This window comes from Theropithecus gelada, chromosome 17 (genome assembly GCF_003255815.1).
Source record: "Theropithecus gelada isolate Dixy chromosome 17, Tgel_1.0, whole genome shotgun sequence".
NCBI lineage: Eukaryota > Metazoa > Chordata > Mammalia > Primates > Cercopithecidae > Theropithecus > Theropithecus gelada.
The window spans coordinates 53,029,464-53,049,927 of record NC_037685.1 but is presented as its reverse complement, the minus strand read 5'-3'; the positions used below and the strand labels follow the sequence as shown (position 1 = coordinate 53,049,927).

Sequence of the window (20,464 nt, the reverse complement as noted above, 5' to 3'; positions counted from 1 at the left end):
CCGGCGCCGGGCTGGGCCCCGGGGACCCCGCGGGCGGCGGGCAGGCGGGGAGGGCGCTCTGGGGCCCGCCCGCGCGGCTCCCATCCTCCGGGCCGGCCTCCGGCTCCGCGGGGCGAGGGGAGGCGCCCGCCGGCTCCGGGCGCGGCGGGCGGGACACGGGCGCGGGGCGCAGGCGGGCTCCTCCGGCGCGCGCGGGCGCTGAGCTTGGCGTGTACCTCAGGTCTGGATGCTGGTAGCCGGCTTCCTGCTGGCGCTGCCGCCGGGCTGGGCCGCGGGCGCCCCGAGGGCGGGCAGGCGCCCGGCGCGGCCGCGGGGCTGCGCGGACCGGCCGGAGGAGCTCCTGGAGCAGCTGTACGGGCGGCTGGCGGCCGGCGTGCTCAGCGCCTTCCACCACACGCTGCAGCTGGGGCCGCGCGAGCAGGCGCGCAACGCGAGCTGCCCGGCAGGGGGCAGGCCCGCCGACCGCCGCTTCCGGCCGCCCACCAACCTGCGTAGCGTGTCGCCCTGGGCCTACAGGTGAGCTGCGGGCGCGTCCCGGCGGGGCCCGGCAGGTGGGGAGGGCGGGGCGGGGCGAGGCGGAGGGGGCGTGGCACGCGGGGGAGGCGGAGCAGGTAGGGGTGGGGCGGTGCGGGGTGAGACCGGGTGGGGTGCGGTAGGGTGGGGTGGGGCGCTGGAGGCGCTGCGGTGAGGTGGGGCGGGGCAGTTGGAGCGCCGGGGACAATTCCTAAACCGCGAAGTCCCACCCCCACCACCTCCCCTGAAGGAGTCCCGCTTCCCCTCTTTACCCTCCAGTATTTCCTATGCAATACGTGTCTCTCGAACACCTAATCTCTGCCAGGTCGGATGGGTCCACAAGGCACTAGCCAGGGACCCTTCCGTGATGTGGACCGTCCTCTGCACAGGGGGCCCGGGGAGGTGCTGCTGGCGCGGTGCTGTCCACATATTCCCTGAGTGCCCCTGTGGTCCAGAGGCCGCTGGAGCGGAGCCCTGGGAGGCGCCCTCTGAGCACCTCTAGTCTAACAGCTTAAGGGAGGAGTGGGGAGGATTGGGAAGGAAACCACAGCACCAGGCAGTGACATGAACAGTTCGGAGAGTGTTTTGGTCATGGAACAGAGGTCCCTTCAGAAGAAAGGGACAGCCTGCAAAAGGGGGAGGCTGGGGAAGTTGGGGGCGTGCAGGCAGGGTGCGATGGTGTCCTCAGCAGGCACCTGTGACGTCTTCCCTCTAGCTGGAGCAGGAGGAGCTGCCCGAGGGGGCGAGGCTCACAGGGCCACAGAGGTCAAGAAAGGCTTGGTCAGAGAGCTGAGTCTTGATGGAGAAGAGCAAGTCGCCTACAAAGGCAGTGCTGAGGGAGGGGGCTGCTGATGGCAAGCGGGGACAAAGCGCTCGGAAAATGGGGAGAGCCACAAGGCGGACGGGGGGTGTAGGCGAGGTGTTTGCCTGTGGGATGGGCATAGATGTGAGGCTGGAGACAGGCGCAGGAGCTGGATCCCGGCCTTGTCAGCAATGCGGAGCTTCACCGTCACGCCTGGAATCCCAGCACTTTGGGAGACCGAGGCGGGAGGATTTAAGTCCAGGAGTTCGAGACCAGTCTGGGAAACATAGCGAGATCCCGTTTCTGAAACACTTTTTTTTGTTGTTTGTTTTTTGAGGTGGAGTCTTGCTCTGTTGCCCAGGCTGGAGTGCAGTGGCGTGATCTCGGCTCAGTGCAAGCTCCGGCTCCCGGGTTCACGCCATTCTTTTGCCTTAGCCTCCTGAGTAGCTGGGACTACAGGTACCTGCCACCACACCTGGCTAATTTTTTGTATTTTTTAGTAGAGACGGGGTTTCACCGTGTTAGCCAGGATGGTCTCAATCTCCTGACCTCGTGATCTGCCCGCCTCAGCCTCCCAAAGTACTGGGATTATAGGCATGAGCCACCGTGCCCGGCATCTGCAAACAATTTTAAGGATTAGCCAAGTGTGGTGGCACGTGCCTGTGGTCCCAGCTACTCCAGAGGCTTAAGTGGGAAGATTGATTGAGCCCAGGAGGTTCAGGCTGCAGTGAGCTGTGGTGGCACCACTGCCTTCCAACCTGGGTGACAGAGCAAGACTCTGTCTCTAAAATAAAAATTAAAGAAAAAAAAAAAAGGCTTGACACTTGAGATCGAGGAAGCCATACAGCCACTCTGCTTTAGGAGGGTGTCCCACTGGGGCATGGACTGGACAATGCAGGCGCTCCAACGCTCCATCCAAAGGACCTAGGGCTTCACTCAGGCAGCCCGGTGGGAAGGGGAGACTAGGACCAGCGTGAAAGACGCTCTTTTAGAAGACAAGTGCTGTGGAGAGTCAGAGCAAATGTGATGATTTTGTCTAAAACGCATCTGGGCTTCCCCGGAGCCTCTCCCTGCCGGCTGGTGGGTAGGGAGATTTCCTTTTACTCGACAACACACAGGACCCCTAGGCTGTCCTGGGAAGCCCAATTTTAGGGCCTCCTGGCTACTCTACAGAGGACCAAGCTCACTGTGGCAGAGCCCCCTCAGAGCCCCTGCCCACGGGGAAGTTGGGTGGGACCCTCCCGCCCTTCTCACTCCTGTGCTTCAGCTGGAGCCTGCAGGGCACACACATGGTGCCGTTCATTTTGGTGTCTTGGTGCTCTTGCTTTTCCTCTCTCTTCCCTCCATTTCCAGGACCCGAAGGGACGGGCTATGGCATTCTTCTTTCTCCAGCCTTGTGGTATGCCTCTGATATGCCAAATAGAATTGAAGCCACATGGGGAATCTCTCAGAACCAGAGTCTGACTTCTCTGGACAGAAGCTGCTGGCCCTGCATCTTTCTGTATCAGATTCGAACTCTCAGGCAAACCCATGGCTCCCCACAGGCTGGGCCGAGGGCCTAAGAGTAGCACACAGCCTCCCAAAGGCACGTCTCCCGTGTTTCTGGCTCGGGTTGTTGATGGTATTTGAGCAAAATGGGAAAACAGACTTAGGAACAAGTGTTGTGGGAGGAAATAATGAATTTAGTATCAAGCCCGTTGAGTTTTGCCTGCCTGAAAGGCGTACAGGTGACAATGACCGGTTGGAGCTCAGAAGACAGAGCAGGGCTGGAGGACATATTGAGAGTTAGCAGCCCTGGCATTCTGTGTGTGGGAATTTAAATTGAGTTGCCCTTGCTACAGATGACACCTGTGTCGCCCCAGGCAGGATCTGGGAGCAGAGGGAGGTTATGGATGAGAATGACGCACGGCGTTCCGGGAGCACGGTCTGGGCCACCCAGATCTGCCCATGTGTGGAGCCTCAGTGCTGGGGGGTCCCAGGAGCGGGAGTGACAGTTGCAGCAGGTGGCTGAAGGTGTCGTGTGCATCATTTTTCATATTATTTAGCAGCAGTGATGAGATCACTCCCCATGGGCAAACAGAGGTGGGTGGCTTACATTTGCTGAAGGAAAAACAGTCTTCAGGGGATGGCTGCTGGGCTGGGACTCCAGACTGCTGACTGCCAAAGCTGCTCATGCATTTTCCTGCCAGGAGAGCCCTCTCTGCCCTTCTCCCTCCGATCACCTCTCACCATCTCCTGGGTTACTGGGAAGATTAGAAAAAGTGAGACCCAGCCAGGCCCAGTGGTTCACACCTGTAAATTCCCAGCTACTCAGGAGGCAGAGGTGGGAGGATCACTTGAGCCCAGGAGTTTGAGACCAGCCTGGGCAACATAGTATGAGACTCTTATCACTACAAAAAAATTGAAAACTATTAGGCAGGTGTGGTCATGTTTGCCTGTGGTCCCAGCTACTTGGGAAGTTTGAGCCAGGAAGGCTGAGGCTGTGGTAAACTGTGATTGGGCCACTGCACTGTGGCCTGGGCAACAGAGTGAGAACTTGTCTCAAAAAAAAAAAAAAAAAAAAGGAAAAAGTGAGCCCACGGAAGTGTGGAGCCTCTACTGAAAGGTTTTGTGGAAGGCCAGGCTTTGTTTTTTTAGACAGAATCTCGCTCTGCCACCCAGGCTGGAGGACAGTGACACAAACAGCTCAATGCAGCCTTGACCTCCTAGGCTCAAGGGATCCTCCTACCTCGCCTCCCATGTAGCTGGGACCACAGGTGTGCACCACCACATGTGGCTAATTTTTGTTTTGTTTTGTTTTGTTTTTTAGAGATGGGGGTCTCGCTTTGTTGCCCAGGCTCGTCTTGAACACCTGGGCTCAAGTGACCCTCCTGCCTCAGCCTCTCACAGTGTGGGATTGCAGGTGTAAGCCATAGTGCGAGGCCAGGGCTTGTTCCTTGGTGGAGTGTCTGAGGGTGGGGCCTGGGTAGAAGAGTGCCCACCTGCAGGCTGGGCACCGGGTCAGGTGGTATTTCTTTCTTTTGAGACACGGTTTTGCTCTGTCACCCAGGCCAGAATGCAGTGGCATGGTCTTGGCAGACTGCAGCCTCCGCCTCCTGGGTTCAAGCGATTCTCCTGTCTCAGCTTCTGGAATAGCTGGGATTACAGAGGCATGCCACCACGCCTGGCTAATTTTTGTATTTTTAGTACAGACAGGGTTTCGCCATGTTGGTCAGGCTGGTCTTGAACTCCTGGCCTCACGTGATTTGCCTGCCTTGGCCTCCTAAAGTGCTGGGATTACAGGCCTGAGCCACTACTCCCTAAAGGCACAGCAGTCAGAGAGAATGCTGAGAAAGACAAGTGGGGAGATGAACTGAACATCAGGAGTACTGATGGGCACAGCAAGGATCACTTTAGGTGGGTAAGTTTTACAATAGGCATTTGGAAGGTGGCTTTCCATATGGATGGAATGGAGAGATGGGTCATTCAGTAAATGCTGTTGGGACAGCCTGGGTCTCACTCCTCTGTGAAAATAAATTCCAGATGAATCAAAGATTTAAATGTAAAAAATAAAACCACAAAAGCAGAGAAAAACACAAGCAATTATATTTATAATCTTGGAGTGGAGGAGGCCCTATTTAGCTGCTCATAGTCCCCAAAAGTCACAGAAGACAAGATTGAGAAATGAAGTTACATAATTATACACCGTTTCTTCTTGGCAAAGTAAAGTAAGAAAAATACAAGGGCAAACTGGGAAAAAATGTTTGCAACCCAAGGCACAAAGAGCTCCCACAAATCAGTAAGAAAAGGACCAGCGACGTCATGGAAAGATGAGCAAAGATCGGGACTGTTCCCAGGGAAGGAAGGTCAAATGACTCAAACGCTCGATACAGAAAGCCACGCTAGCTTCAGGCATAAGCGAAGTGCATGTGGAGACTCTACTGAGCAGCCCTTTTTTTTTTTTCCTGGCACCCAGCAGGCTACCTTGGCAAGGTTGTGAAGGAAAGGCATTCTCATCCAACTACAGGGGTATGAATCAGCACAACTTTTATGGAGGGCAATTTGGTATAAATACCAAGATTTTAAATTCACACACCCTTTGACTATTTCACATACACTTGCCCATGTGCCGAATGATATGCGTACAAGGATACGTGTTCACTGCTGTAATAGCAAGAGATTGGAAGCCACCTAAACACCCCCAACAGGCACTGAGTTAGACACCGTACCCTGTGAGGAAGAACCAGGCGCGCCAAGTCAGACACTGTGCACTGTGAGGAAGAACCAGGTGCACCAAGTCAGACACTGTGCACTGTGAGGAAGAACGAGGCGCGCCGAGTTAGACACTGTGCACTGTGAGGAAGAACCAGGTGCACCGAGTCAGACACTGTGCACTGTGAGGAAGAACGAGGCGCGCCGAGTCAGACACTGTGCACTGTGAGGAAGAAGGAGGCCCGCTGAGTTAGACACTGTACACTGTGAGGAAGAAGGAGGCGCACGGAATCAGACACTGTACCCTGTGAGGAAGAAAGAGGCAGCTCTAAGAGTCATAAGTGGATCAATCAATCACCAATACACAGCGGGGAAAGGCGTATATAGCATGCTGCCGTTTCTATCTTAAAAGGGAAAATACGACATAATATGTACATATGACAAATTCTGTTTTAAACGCCTACATATATACGCACACACAGGCATCCTTAGAACGGGGGAATTGTGGTGCCTCTTATGAGGGGCTCTGGAGGCTGGGGTTGGGGAGGAGACCTACTTTTTACTCTTGTATCTTTTACATTTTCTGCTATGTGCACATATTTCTTATTTCAAAGACATGTTAATTTTTAAGTTGAGAGCAGAAAGGGAAATTCTCCAACAATGAGGAAAAAGCAGATACTGAGAAAATGAAGCTTCAGCACAAACAACAGTCTGGGACATACCAAGAGCATTGGTTGAAGGGCACCATTTGCTCTTAAAGGCTCTGGGGCTTCCTGAAGAGGCACTGCAGACGTCTGGGTGGATTTTCAGAGCTCCTGCAACTCCGCAGCTGGTTTGTGCTGCTGGTGAGGAGCCCGGGCCTGCAGAGATGAAGGCATTGGCCCCAGGTGACAGGAAATAGTAGAGTCAGGAGCTCATCCTGGACCTCTCTGGTTCCGTCTAGCCCACGTCCCACCCGGTGTGCTGTTAGAAAACAACATTCAGCTTCCAGCATACAAAAATATTTTTTCATTTACTTTGTGGCATAATGTTTGTTTCTCTTTAGCTTTAAAAACAAAAATGCCAAAAATAAAGTCAATTGGATTGCTCAGTAAGTTTTTAAAAGTCAAATAGATATATTAAGAAATATGTTGTAAGAACACTGAGGTTTATTGAAGTTTAAGATACACATCACTCATTTCTGATGAAACCCCAGAGATAAACACCTACCAGTACAGTAAGTACTCTGAATATTTTTTAACGGCTTATGTTTTCCAAATTTTGGTAGTCGTCTAAAGATAACTTTTCTCTAGGTTATGAATAATGTGCAGTAATTTATTTTTAGGCCTTATTTGTTACTTTTTGCTTTAACTCCTTTCCTCTGACAATTTAAGAAACTACACCTAAATTTATTTTACAGTAAACAACTCTGTGGATAGCTGTAGTCAGGAGGTAAAGAAAAGGACAAGGAGTGTCCTTTGCTTTTTTTGTTTTCTGCTGCCATCACAGATACCACAGATGGGGTAATTTGTAAAGAGTACAAGTTGGCCAGGCACGGTGGCTCATGCCTGTAATCCCAGCACTTTGGGAGGCCGAGGTGGGTGGATCACTTGAGGTCAGGAGTTCAAGACTAGCCTGACCAGTGTGGAGAAACCCCATCTCTACTAAAAATACAAAATTAGCCTAGTATGGTGGCACACACCTGTAATCCCAGCTACTCAGGAGGCTGAGGCAGGAGAATCACTTGAACCAGGGAGGCAGAGGTTGCAGTGAGCTGATATCATGCCATTGCACTCCAGCCTGGGAAACGAGCAAAACTGTCTCAAAAAAAGAAAAAAAAAAGTACAAGTGTATTTGACTCATGGCTCCGGAGGCTGGAAAGCCCAACAGCCCAAGGGTGTGGTGCTGGCATCTGGTGAGAGTCCTCCCACGCTAGAAGGTGGAAGCAAGTGACAGAGAGGGAAGGGCAGAACTCATCCTTTTACCAGGAACCTCTCCTCGGATGGCAGAGCCCTCCTGACGCAATCACCTCTTCAAGGCCCCACCTCCCACCCTGTTACCACGGCAGTTGGGTTTTTAACACATGAACTCTTGGGGGGGACACAAACCATAGCAGAGAGTAAAGGAGAGTAGGGAGAACAGGGGACAGGAGATGAAGTGACTTTCAGATAGACACAGCAGGTCACCAGCGGCATTTGAAGAGGCCATGAGACCCTCCCCAGCAGCCCAGTGCAGGTACCCCGGCTGAAGGAAGCCGGTCTTTTCCTGTGGAGAACCCAAGTTACCAGAACTTTCAGCAGATGACATTTGGGAAGAGGGAAAATCAGAAGAAAATAAATTCCCTTCAGGGATTTCATTTGAAAAGCGCCACCTTGGGATACAGATGTGTAATAGCCAGGGACTGGAAGTCACCTGAACGACCCCCGATAGGCGGCTAGTCAGATAAAATACTATACAGCTGTGAAGACTGGCGGCTCTCAGTGTACCTAAGGACATCCCCTACTTCCTACGTGTGCCCAAGTTCAGCTTCCAGTTACCTGTGGGCGGTTCAGCAGCGGCCCATTCACTGTGACCCTCATGCTCTGGTAAGTCCATCATCTGGTATTTAGCAATGCTGTATTTTAGCAACGTTGTCATCAAGAAAGGCTGGATTTATAAAAAGGATATTTTTACTTACCCCTCCTCTAACGCTTACGTTTAGCTAACCCAAACATCCTGTTTCCCAAGTGGGCTGTCCATTAATTATTCCATTTGACTGATACTGAAACCCAGGGTCACGTTCATTCATCAAATATTGTCTGGGGGCTGGTGGGCAGGCCCCCCGAAATACAGCCAGGAACCACAGACCATGACACTCCTCCTGCAGTCACAAGGTACTGTTCGCATCACTTTCTCTCCATCAAATCTTTTTTAAAAAATTTATCAAAGGGGTTATAACATTAGAGAAAGCTAGAGAGATTAGGAGTATAATGTTAGGGAAGACTATCCTCACTACAGCTATCCTTCTTTTTAAGATTCCAGGCCGGGAATCTTAAAAATGGCTCATGCGTGTAATCCCAGCACTTTAGGAGGCTGAGGCGGGTGGATCATCTGAGGTCAGGAGTTCAAGACCAGCCTGACCAACAAGGTGAAACCTCTTCTCTACTAAAAATAGAAAATTGGCCAGGCGTGGTGGCAGGTGCCTGTAATCCCAGCTACTCAGGAGGCTGAGGAAGGAGAATCGCTTGAACCCCGAAGGCGGGGGTTGCGGTGAGCTGAGATCGCGCCATTGCACTCCAGCCTGGGCGGCAGAGCAAAACCAGCTCTCACAAACAAAAACTCCCATTTATCCTCTACCCCTTTAACAAATGCACGCCTGTCTTTAATGCACTTTCAAATGTGTGTGCCGACCCTAAAAAAAAAAAAAAAAAAAAAAAAAACCCACCCCGCAGGCTTAGACCCCCGTGGTAGGCGCGTCCCCACGGTCCTGGGCACCGGCCCGCGAAGGTGTCTGCAGCAGCGTCTGTGGCCGACAGGGGGCAGCACCGCGCCGGCGTCCCCGCCCCGCGCACCAGCTCCCGGGCCCGCCCACCGCGTGGTCTCCGGAATTCGGGGATGGGAGGTGCTTTTCTTTCTCACCTTTCTTTTCTCTTTCTCTCCTTCCTTCCTAACTTCCTTCCTTCCTCCCTCCTTCCCTCCCTCTTTTTTATAACGTTTTTCCTTGGGTCCCTGCTTCCAAACTGGGGGTTATTTTCTAAGGTCTTGAAGCAAACCAAGCCTCGCCTTCACGGATATCTGCACACAGTACATGAGGGCAGGTGCAGCGTCCTTTCGCCGCCGTCCTCTAATGATAACGCTTTGTTGAGAAAACGGGGGCGTGAGAAATGGACAGGAAGAGTGAAGGAGAGGGGGCTCTGCTGCCTGGCTGGGAAAGTCTCAGTCACATCCTGTGAGACCGCCGGCGGGGCATTGTTCATCCTCATTCATTCTTGGAGAAAAAGAGACATTCGTTGCTTAAAGCAACTTATTTAAGAAATATTGGTATTTTCCCCCTAAAATGTTTGTGTGCATAAATGACCTTGAATTGGCCAAGGCACAGCACAGACCCCGCTACTCCCCCCTTGCCCCAGCTTCTTAAAATACAGCAGGCTCTACTGCACCTATCACGGTTTCACAGGGTAAAAATAAAAGCATTGTCAGGAGCATTGTCATGGGATTAAAGTCTCTCGTTCTGAAAATAGGTATGTTCGTTTTGCTTTGATAGTTATTTTCCCCTTACTGCCTGGGTATTACTATAGCATTCTTAGAGTAACCAGGGATGATGATAATATTTCATTCCATCAGCGCCTCTGGCAGTGCTCCTCACCTGAATAAAATGCGTGTGCCCTAATGCCAACAGAATGATTTGGGCAAACTCAGGAAGTTCCGCACATGCCATGAAGTGAAGTTCTTTATGCTGTCTGTCTTCCAGAAGTGACACATGAAAAACTGGCAGTGAGCGCACTGCTCACTAAATTAATAAGAGGCCAAAGAGAAAAGAATCTGCCAGAAACTCTTCCAGAATTAGAGTCCAGACTCATGTTGTGATAGCGATTATTCCTCATAACCAGTGTTGTGGCCACAACTGACTCACTGGCGGTCGGGTGGGCTCCCACCTTGGTGCACACAGGCGCCTGCCCCAAGGACAGACACTTCAAAGATGGCTCTGAACCCAGATTCTGCAGCTTCCCCCGGGCGGATAGCTGAGCCAGCCCGTGGGCATGAGTCGTGTTTTCCCTTTGAAGAGATGTTTCCCAGCTGCAATGAATGTGTGGCATTTGCCATGACAAAAGAATAAAACCCTTCAAGAAATGTGGGTTCTCATTCTCATTTCTTTTTCTCCCTTTCCCTCTGTAAAACTTTTTTTTCTGAATTATCTTCCAAATTATTTTCCAAAGCATTAGTCTTTCTCTCCTCCGCTACCTCCCAGATGAACAACTTTCCCCAGAATAAATGGATTTCCTGGTTGTAGCTTCACCATTTACCAAGCACCTGGCTGGTTGCTAAATAGCCACAAACCACAGCACCGCGTCTGTTATTACCATGAGGCTTAGGCAGCTTGGCTCTGTGGGGCAGTGCAGGCGGCTGGGCTAACCCAGGAGAGCTGGAAGACTTTGGAGAAGTCTGCTACTCTGTTGGTGCCTCAGTTTCCTCATGAGTGACAGGAGAGGGTGGGCAGGCTAAGCCTTCTTGCTCCTAATAGCCCAGAGCCGGTCAGTTGGCAGGGGAGCAGGGTTCATTCTGGAGCCCTGACATTGATGTTAAGTTCAGGATCGCACCAAAGTCAACCTCAGTCCCCAGATAGGGCAGGACTGACCGCTAGTTCTCCTTGGCCTGGGGAAGCCAGTAGGGATGAGTGCCCTGGGCAGACCTCATTGCTATCCCAGGCTGATTTTTCCATGTCCTCTTTCATGAGAAATGCACGACTGATGTTTTCTTGTAGGGGCCAGAAAAGCATTTTTCAGAGCTTCTTGGCAGCACATATCGAAGATCCTTGGCTCCCTGGGGCCTTAAAGCATGGAAGGAGGGTGGAGCTGATGGGTCTGCTGGCCACAGCTTGGCAACAGGGAAGCTGTTTGTGGTCTCCAGTTACTCCCTGGCCGGCCAACAGAGCCCTACTATACCCAGCCCTGGCCCCACAGCCGGCCTGGCTGCACACAGTGCTTCCAACGTGGCGGTCCTGCCCCTTCCTTCCCCTGTGGTCTCAAAACCGTTCCCCCTCCCAGCTGCTGGGCCTGTTCCAAAGGGAAAATGAGAGATTGGAAGGCTAACACAAACCTGTCTTCGTGAGTCATTACTTCTCTTAAACACAGAGACCAATTGGCCTATACCAGGGCTGTCTATTAAGAGTTATCTGGGGAGCTTTTAAAAAATACCAACTGGGGCTCCACTCTAGAGCAACTGATTCAGAATCTCTGGGGGCCGGGGGGGACACTGATTACTATTTTTTATAAGCTCATTTGTGTGCCTCCAGGGAAGCCATCCCATTGGCAACACCGATTGCTTACTGGGTTAATAATGACCTTATGTACTCATTGGAGGAAATGTAGAAAAAGTCCTGGGCCGGTATGGTCTTGAAATTCACACCCACTTGGGGAAATGCCATCATCCAATTGTTTGCCATCAGCTGCAAATCGATAGATCCGAGGTTAGCCAATGGCCAGCTCGCCTCTAGGGATAGCGCTTACGTAGTTGACTGTGCAGCCAGAAATGGGTTTCTGCTGATTCATTTGAACCAGTGACTCCACAGCTTAAATGAGTGAAACAGATCACTTGGACAGCTTGTTAGTGTGGAGAGCTTCCGACTCCTTGGGTGTAGTGTTAAGTCTGAGAATTTGCATTAAATTTTTTTTTAACTTAAAAGTTTTGGAGATATAGATATATCTATACATCTTTTTTTGTTTTTATTTTTTTGAGACAGAGTTATACTCTGTCACCCAGACTGGAGTGCAGTGGCGTGATCATGGATCACTGCGGCCTCGACCTCCCAGGCTCAAGCAATCCTCCCACCTCAGCCTAAGGAGCTAGGACTACAGGCGTGCACGACCATGCCTGGCTCATTTGTATTCTTTTAAATATTTTTTGTAGAGATGGAGTCTCACCGTTGCCCAGGCTGGTCTTGAACTCCTGAGCTCAAGAGGCCTCCCAAAGTGCTGCGATTACAGGCATGAGCCACCGCACCTTGCCAGAACCTACATTTTTAACAAGAGTCCAATATAGGCTTCATGCAGGTGGTCTGAAAACCACGTTTTAGAAATCTTGTTTGTGCCGCTGCCTTATCTCTTGCAAAGGTTAGTGTTTTTCAGAGGACTCTCAGCTCTTGGAGAGGGATGATACATGTCCCTCAGTGTCCCCAAAGGACAGCGGATGTCTTGGTATTACCATGGTTGTATAACGTCTTGAGATCTTCTGGTGTGAGTCTGCCCCCTCATTCTTTTTCAAAATTGTCTTGAGTATTCTTGGCCCTTTTCATCTCTCTCTATGAATTGTAGGATCAGCTTGCCAAGTTCTCAGAGCAATCTTTCTGGGATTTGGTTACAATTGCACTGACTTTATAGATTAATTGGAATTTTCCAAGACCTTAGAGACTCAATGTATTGCCAGTGTCTTTTCTAAGCATAAAACATTGGTGAAAATGTCACATTATCAGTCCCACCGTCAGGAAATTGGGGGAAGTGCTCATCAAATCCATCTCCTTCACTTTGCAAAGAATCAGGCAAGGTGGAGTTCTCTGCCCAAGGTTACTGGTGGTGACTAAGTTGGGCTACAGTTTTAGGTCCCAGACTCTTCATGACTCCATCCTCCCTTTTTAAGAGAGTCTGCTGGGTTGAACTCACTGACCTTCAGATGTGGCGAGCCATGCTACCGAGGCAGGCTGTCTCCACGGACACATTTAGGTGCTTGTGGGTTCCAGCCAGGATTGGAGAAGGCATTGCCCCCACTTTGTTCCTGGGCTGGGGTCTTTTGACTGCTGTGAGATAAACAGTCATCCTGAGCCCCTGCTGCTCTGAAACCATTTCATGTTCTGCAAGGTGGGAGGGTGAGCCACATCAAGGCACGTGTGCCAACCAGTGCCCCAGCGATCCTCCTTGGGCATCGGTTAGAGGACACGTCAGGTGGCCCGATCCTCCCTCGGAATGTGTTCATTGTTTTCTGAGCTCCGGAGCCGCTTCAAATTGTTTCCTACCACGTCCGGTCCCAGGGGCAGAGCTCTTTTTCTGTCTCTGCTGTCACTTACATTCCTCTCCCAGCTCGGTTTCCATCACCTCTAATCATCCCTGGAGGACTTGTCCTTTGTTCCTGGATTAAGCCGGGCCACCTGTCACTCTCTCAAGCCAAGCTTCCCACGTGGCCAGGGACACTTCAGAGATCCCATCAGAGGGAAAAACCTGATGTGTTTCAAGCGTGCCCCGGTGCCAAGCTTCCGCAGAGCAGCACGCAGAAAATGTGAAGACAAAAGAATGACTGCCCACAGGAGGCGCGGCACACGGCAGAACTCTGCTCGGTTGCTTGTCCATGTTTGGTAAGAGAAAAGGCTCCCGTTGCAGTTTCTTGCTGTTTCTTTTTGGTGGCAGCTTTCCTTAACCAAAAAGCACACCTAGCTGTTGGTGTCCCCAGACCCCAGGCAGGAGGCTGGGGTGAGGGACTTCAACCCTCTGTCTGTGCCAGCGAGGGCCCCAGGCTTCTCTCATGACCTCTTTCCCAGGCCCCCGCTGGGTCCTTCCGAAGGTGCAGGCCTTGTCTCTCTGCTTTTCTGGGACTGCAGGCCTCATGCCCCCACACCCTGGGCAGCAGGGCATGATAGATGCATGGCACCCCCCTTAGTGGCACCTTCCCATTGTGAGAGAACAGCCTGAAACCCACCCCTGTTTATACCTCTGATCTCCCACGGCCCAGGCAGCCATCGGGGGAGGTGTCTTGTCAGAGGCCTTAGTCCAGAGGCATCCCAGTGGTGGCGGCAATTTCAGTCCCAAGTCCACTGGAGGGCTGCGCTGTATATTTTTAGGCGGATGAAACTCTGACCCTCACCGCATCCAAGCGACTGTCAGTTATCACCTACAAAACTACCGGGGGTGACGCCTGAGTGACAGTTGTTCATGAAGAACCCAAACGATGGTGAAATATGAGCAGTTACCTACATACCGAGGGCACGGAAAGACCATTCCCAGGTGACGAGAACTCAGAGAGCCAGGCAATGCCCTCAGATCAAACTCACCCCACCAGTGAAGAGACTGAGTCCACAGAGAAATGCCTGACCCGCCCGCCTTTGGTTTTCCTTCGGCACATCCTCTGTGCTGCTCTGACAGCCTTTTCAAACCCACATCTCACGTGTGTGCAGCTGCCCAGTGCCCTTCATGAGTTTCCAGGAGCAAGATCACGTCCAGACTAACTGCTGTGGTCTTCGGGCCCCTGTGCACCTCTGAAATAGCTCACCACGGCTCCAGCCTGTTGCATGCCACGTGCGTGTGAGTACACACACACCTGTCCATGCTTACACACACGCCCATGCTCACGCACACCTGCCCATACTTACACACCCGCCCACGCTCACACACCCACACACACCTGCCCACACTCACACCTGCCCACTCTCAGATGCCCATGCTCACACACCTGCCCACTCACACACCCACACGCATATGCCCACGCTAACACCCACACACACCTGCCAATGCTCACACACACGCCCACGCTCACACATCTGCCCCCACCTGCCCACACTCACACAACTGCCCATGCTCACACCTGCCCATGCTCGCACACCTCCCCACACTCACCCACACCTGCCCACGATCACACACCTGTCCACACTAACACATGCCTGCCTACGCTCACAGATGCCCACGCTCACACACTTACACATGCCCATGCTCACACCTGCCCATGCTCACACACACCTGCCCATGCTCACACACACCTGCCCACACTTACCTGCCCACACTCACACAGATGCCCACACTCACCCACACACACCTACCCACACACCCATACACACCTTCCTACACCCACACACCTGCCCCCACACACCCACACACACCTGCCCACACTGACACACCCACACACACACCAGCCCATGCTCATACACATGCCCATGCTCACACACCTGCCCACACACCTGCCCATGCTCACAGCTTCCCACACTCACACCTGCCCACACCCACCTACCCACGCTCACACACACCTGCCCACACACCCACACACCTGTCACATTCACACACATGCTCATACTCGTGTTCACAAATTTCCGTGATTGTCCCATACATGATTTTCTCTATTTTCTAATACTTCACTTTGAAATCATTTCAAACTAATACAACTGTTGTGAAATTAGGACGAGTTCCCATATACTGTTTACCTGGGTTCCCCAAATGTCAGCATCATCACTCAGCAAAATGCTCAAGATCAGGAAATGAACAGACATGACACTGTTATCTGCCCCGCAGGCCTTCTTTAGGGGGTCCACAAATGCCCCTTTCTGCCCTGGGATCCAACCTCTAGTGGCCACTGGTTTTGTGGAATGTCCCTGAGTCTGGGTTGCATGTGTTTGGTAACTGATTGTGCTGGTGGTGATACTGGGAGTGGAAGCGGCTGGCTTCATGTCGCTGTGCCAGGATGAGGTGTGGGCCCAGCCAGGACACCCCCAGCTTGTGTTCCTCTACTCGGGGCTCTCAGGTGTAGGTTCCCTCCCTCTTGTTTTTCTCCCGGAACAACACGGGACATTTCAAGTTTCCCACATTCTGTCCTTTGTTGGTCACGTCCTCATAGTGTCGTTTCTCTCTCTTTCTGGTAGCTTGGCTCCATCGGGTTCCAGTTCAGGTTTGACCCAGCCCCCTCAAGCCTCTCCCCTTCATGGACCGAGGATGCACCCAGTCTTCACCATCAGCCTTCTCCCTGGGAAGCTGGTGTACTCTGCTCTCCTCTGCCTCTATTTGTTCTCCCTCCATGTGCCCCCCGAGATTATCTTATTTAACCACCATCTATCAATGGACAACTTAAAACTCTGCCTTTAGCCAAGAGCTCCCTCTGGGGCTCCAGACCATCTTCCACCCCATAGTCTGAGGGAACTTTCTAAAATTCCATCTGAGGGGCACTCTTTCTCCTTGTACTTCCTGGTGGTGATTGTCCCTTGACCCTGTGCTTTGACCTCTGCCTGCCATGCCCTTCTCCCTTCTTCACCTGGATAAATCCCCCAGGAGCCACCGGTGGCCATGGGCGGAGTGAGCGCACTCTGTGTTCACCTACATGTTTATCTCCAGAGAGTGAGTCCTTGGGTACACGTTTCATCTCTAGCCCCATTGCCTGAAAGAACACTCAGATACTTGTTAGATAAATGCTGAAAGTGATTGGAGATATTACAAATCCTAACTATTTAGGATTTCCTTTTCCTTCTAACATTAAGTCGGGGTCTTATACCGACCTCAGGGTGTAAGAACAGGAAGCTTGGCCGGATGCGGTGGCTCATGCCTACAATCTCAGCACTTTGGGAGGCCGAGGTGGGCGGATCAACTGAGGTCGGGAGTTCAAGACCAGCCTGACCAGCTTGGAGAAACCCCATCTGTACTAAAAATACAAAATTAGCCGGGCATGGTGGCACATGCCTATAATCTCAGCTACTTGGGAGGCCGAGGCAGGAGAATCGCTTGAACCTGGGAGGCGGAGGTTGTGGTGAGCCGAGATCGCGCCACTGCACTCCAGCCTGGGCAACAAGAGCGAAACTCCATCTCAAAAAACAAAACAAAAAAAAGAACAGGAAGCTGGTAGGGCCCAGGGTCAGCTTCGCCTGCTTCCTGGCTCCGGAGCTCCTCCTCTAGAAGGCGCTGTGACAGGCACATCAGGGCACCAAGAGAAATCACAACTCAGTCCTTACCCTTCCTGAGCAGGGCAGACTAGGATTGTGTGGTGTTCACAGGTTATGAACACATGGAGAAGGAAGGAGTTGAATTTGAGGACATCTGAAAACTCTTAAGATAATGATAATGAATTGGACCTTAAAATATAGGAAGACTTCATGGAGTTGACAGTGGCTTGGAGAAGGCGGCATCTTGACTGTGGGGCCTGTAAGGGGCCTTCCACTTTGAGGTGCCTGGAATGTGGGATGCCAGAGGGAGAGGATGGCTTCATCCATCCTGGTGTGGGTCACGCTGTTGTGCCTTAGAGGCCTCCAGCTACAGAACTGAAGAAACAGCAGCCATGAGAAGCTGAAAAAGAATTTCTTCCAGCCTGGGGAACACAGTGAGGCTCCCTCTCTACAAAAACTAGAAAAAAAAAATTAGCTGGACATGGTGGTGTGGGCCTGTAGTCGCAGCTACTTGGGAGGCTGAGGTGGGAGGATCACTTGAGCCGGGGAGGTCAAGGCTGCAGTGAGCCATGATTATGCCACTGCACTCCAGCCTGGGTGACAGGTCTCACTCTGACCCAGGCTGGAGTGCAGTGGTATGAGACCTGTGAAAAACATTCTGCAACTATTTGGGTGTATGTTGGAGGGAAGCATGAATAAATGAAGTCAGATTGTGTTTTGTGTTTTTGCTTCAGAGACAACTTGTGCATTTTGCAGGCGGTCCCCACTGCCCTCTCCAATGCTTTCACCTGGGCTCCCACCTCTGGGGCTCCACTGCCAGCAAGGCCACCTGGCCAAGCTCCTGATCCTTGTGCTGCCCCATCCTCTGGTCACCCTGACTGGAAGCCTTGGACTCATTGCTGACTTTCTGTCCGACCTCATCCCCCACATTCAAACAGTGGCCTAGTGCTTGGGAATGTCCCTCTGGGGTTCCACAAGCACAAGAGGTGGCTGGGTGCAGTCCTGTGTCACCGACTTCCTCTGATGGCAGCCTGGCGGGTGGCCTTGGGCTCTTCCTACACCAGTCCACTCCCCTTTCCCCCGCCGCAGACTCCCTCCTTAGGTCCTGGCACGAAGGTGGCACTGGATCCACTTCCAGTGACGAGAGCACACCACTCCCAGACTCGTCACCTCCCAGGCGTGCTCTAGTCCCTCAGACACAAACGGAAGAAGAGAATCCTATGCCTTCCTGAGTCCCCGACCTTCATAGACCACTGAGAGCTGGCACTCGGCACCAAATCTCCCTGATGGAGAAAGCGCTTGTCCTTCACTCCCGTGAGAGCCCTGCAGGCCTCTGGCTCCCGGCCAGTCAGCACTGTCCTCCCCCAACCCCTCTTTTTCTAGGCCTGCCCCAAGCCTGTCCTTGAAACCCGCCCTACCTGCCCCCAGCCGAGGCCCCAGGTGGACGCGCCCCTCGGGGTCTGCAGAGCCGGCGGGAGGCAGCGGCTCCGGGGCCCTGGGCAGACAGGGCGCCTCATTCTGTTCTGGTGGCACCTGTGGGCCCGTGCAGGCCGCCTGGGTTTTATTTTTCTGCGCACATTAGCCCAGTCTCTGGAAGCAGTTTTCCGGCCTGGCTCAGGGCCGGTTAGATGCGCCGTCATTTCAAATGTAAGGAAGCGCTGGGCAGATCCGTTGTCGGCCGGCCTCGCACGCACGCGCCCGCAGGCCGAGGGCAGGACCGTCCCGAGGCCCTCCCCGGTGCCTCCAACCAGGGATCTCCGTGCGCGGCGCGGGGCTGCCCCCAGGCGTGACCTCACCCGTGCTCTCTCCCTGCAGAATCTCCTACGACCCGGCGAGGTACCCCAGGTACCTGCCCGAAGCCTACTGCCTGTGCCGGGGCTGCCTGACCGGGCTGTTCGGCGAGGAGGACGTGCGCTTCCGCAGCGCCCCGGTCTACATGCCCACCGTGGTGCTGCGCCGCACCCCCGCCTGCGCCGGCGGCCGGTCCGTCTACACCGAGGCCTACGTCACCATCCCCGTGGGCTGCACCTGCGTCCCCGAGCCGGAGAAGGACGCAGACAGCATCAACTCCAGCATCGACAAACCGGGCGCCAAGCTCCTGCTGGGCCCCAACGACGCGCCCGCTGGCCCGTGAGGCCGGTCCTGCCCCGGGAGGTCTCCCGGCCCGCGTCCCCAGGCGCCCAGGCTGGAGCGGTCTGGAGGGCTCGGTCGGCGACCTCTGAAGAGCGCGCACCGAGCAACCAAGCGCGAGCATCGGCGCCGCCTTTGCACGGAGACTCGTCTGACGCGGGCATCTCTGGCTGCTCTTAGCCACAGGCAAGCAGGGTGGCTGGAAGCTTATGGGAGACGACCCGGGACGACCACCTGTGTGCGGCCCGCACGGAGGGTTTGGAGAAGTGCACGGAGGAGCCTCCCAGGCCGGCTGCGGCGGGTGCAGGGCGTGCCTCACCGCTGGGTGCTTGCCAAAGAGATAGGGACGCATATGCTTTTTAAAGCCATCTAAAATAATAATAAGTAGAGCGACTATATACTTACTTTTAAAATCAACTGTTTTGAATAGAGGCAGAGCTATTTTATATTAGCAAATTAGAGCTACTCTGTTAACATTTCTTACTTAACATATAAACATTTTTTTTTTTACTTCTTCTGGTCGGATTTTTTTTTTTTTTAAGCATAATTGGAATCCTTGGATAAATTTTTTAGCTGGCACACTCTGGCCTGGGTCCTGATGAAATGGACATGTCTGATCTGACGCACTCTTCCTTCCACTGAAGGTCTTCACCGGCCTCCAGGCGGACAAAGGGATGCACAGGCGGCTCGCATGCCCCAGGGCCAGCTAAGAGTTCCAGAGATCTCAGAGTTGGTTTTATGAGTCATGAGTACACAAACAGTCTCAAACTTGTACAATTTTTTTTTTCCCTTTTGAAAGCCCCTGGGGCCAATTTGTGGTTAAGAGGTGGTGAGTTAAGAAGTGGAATGTGACATCTTTGCCAGTTGTCAGGAAGAATCCAAGCAGGTATTGGCTTAGTTGTAAGAGCTTTAGGATCAGGCCGAATATGAGGACAAGGTGGGCCACGTTAGAATCTGCAGGGATCACTCTGGAGGCTTCTGTTTCTACATTCTGCCACGAGTACTAGGTCCTTGCTCTTTTCTTTAGATTGAAAGTCTGTCTCTGAACACAATTATTTGTAAAAGGTAGAAGTTCTTTTTAAGTCATTAAAAGAGTCTTGCTAAAGGATACACTGGCTGTGTGTATTTCTCTCAATTCTGCTTGATGGGCCAGACTAATTGTTAGAGGAAATCATGTGTTTCCTAAGGTCTTCACTTTATCTTGAGGTTTAAATTCATAGAGATTTGATTTGGTCTTAGAAAGATCCACTAGTCAGGTAAGGCCAATGTCTTGGATCTTTGTGACACCCCCAGAGACTTCCAGCTCCCACTAGAATTGACAGAAATTGTGCATGAAAAACACATCACTGAGCAAATCCACACTTTTCTCCAAATACAAAATTCAAACTGGAAAGCAGCAGCTATGGATAGTTCCAGACTGTACTTCCCATTCAACCTCTGGGGGAAGAACGGGATCCTCTGGTGGTGGTGTGTCTACAACACATTCCCGTCCAGCAACCAGAAGGTCCAGAGCAACAGCACAAATCCACTCA

General features: G+C 52.5%; 1 protein-coding gene across 2 annotated transcripts in view; it reads left to right on the top strand.

Moving 5' to 3' along the window:
• Positions 1-20,042, top strand: part of IL17D (interleukin 17D) — a 22,073-nt gene extending 2,031 nt beyond the window's left edge. For both annotated transcript variants that reach the window (XM_025364821.1, XM_025364820.1), the window contains exons 2-3: positions 221-516; positions 18,618-20,042. In XM_025364821.1, coding sequence (XP_025220606.1) covers positions 227-516; positions 18,618-18,936 — 609 coding nt within the window. In that variant the 5' untranslated portion in view covers positions 221-226 and the 3' untranslated portion in view covers positions 18,937-20,042. The remainder of the gene's footprint in view (positions 1-220; positions 517-18,617) is intronic.
• The last annotated feature ends 422 nt before the right edge of the window (positions 20,043-20,464 follow it).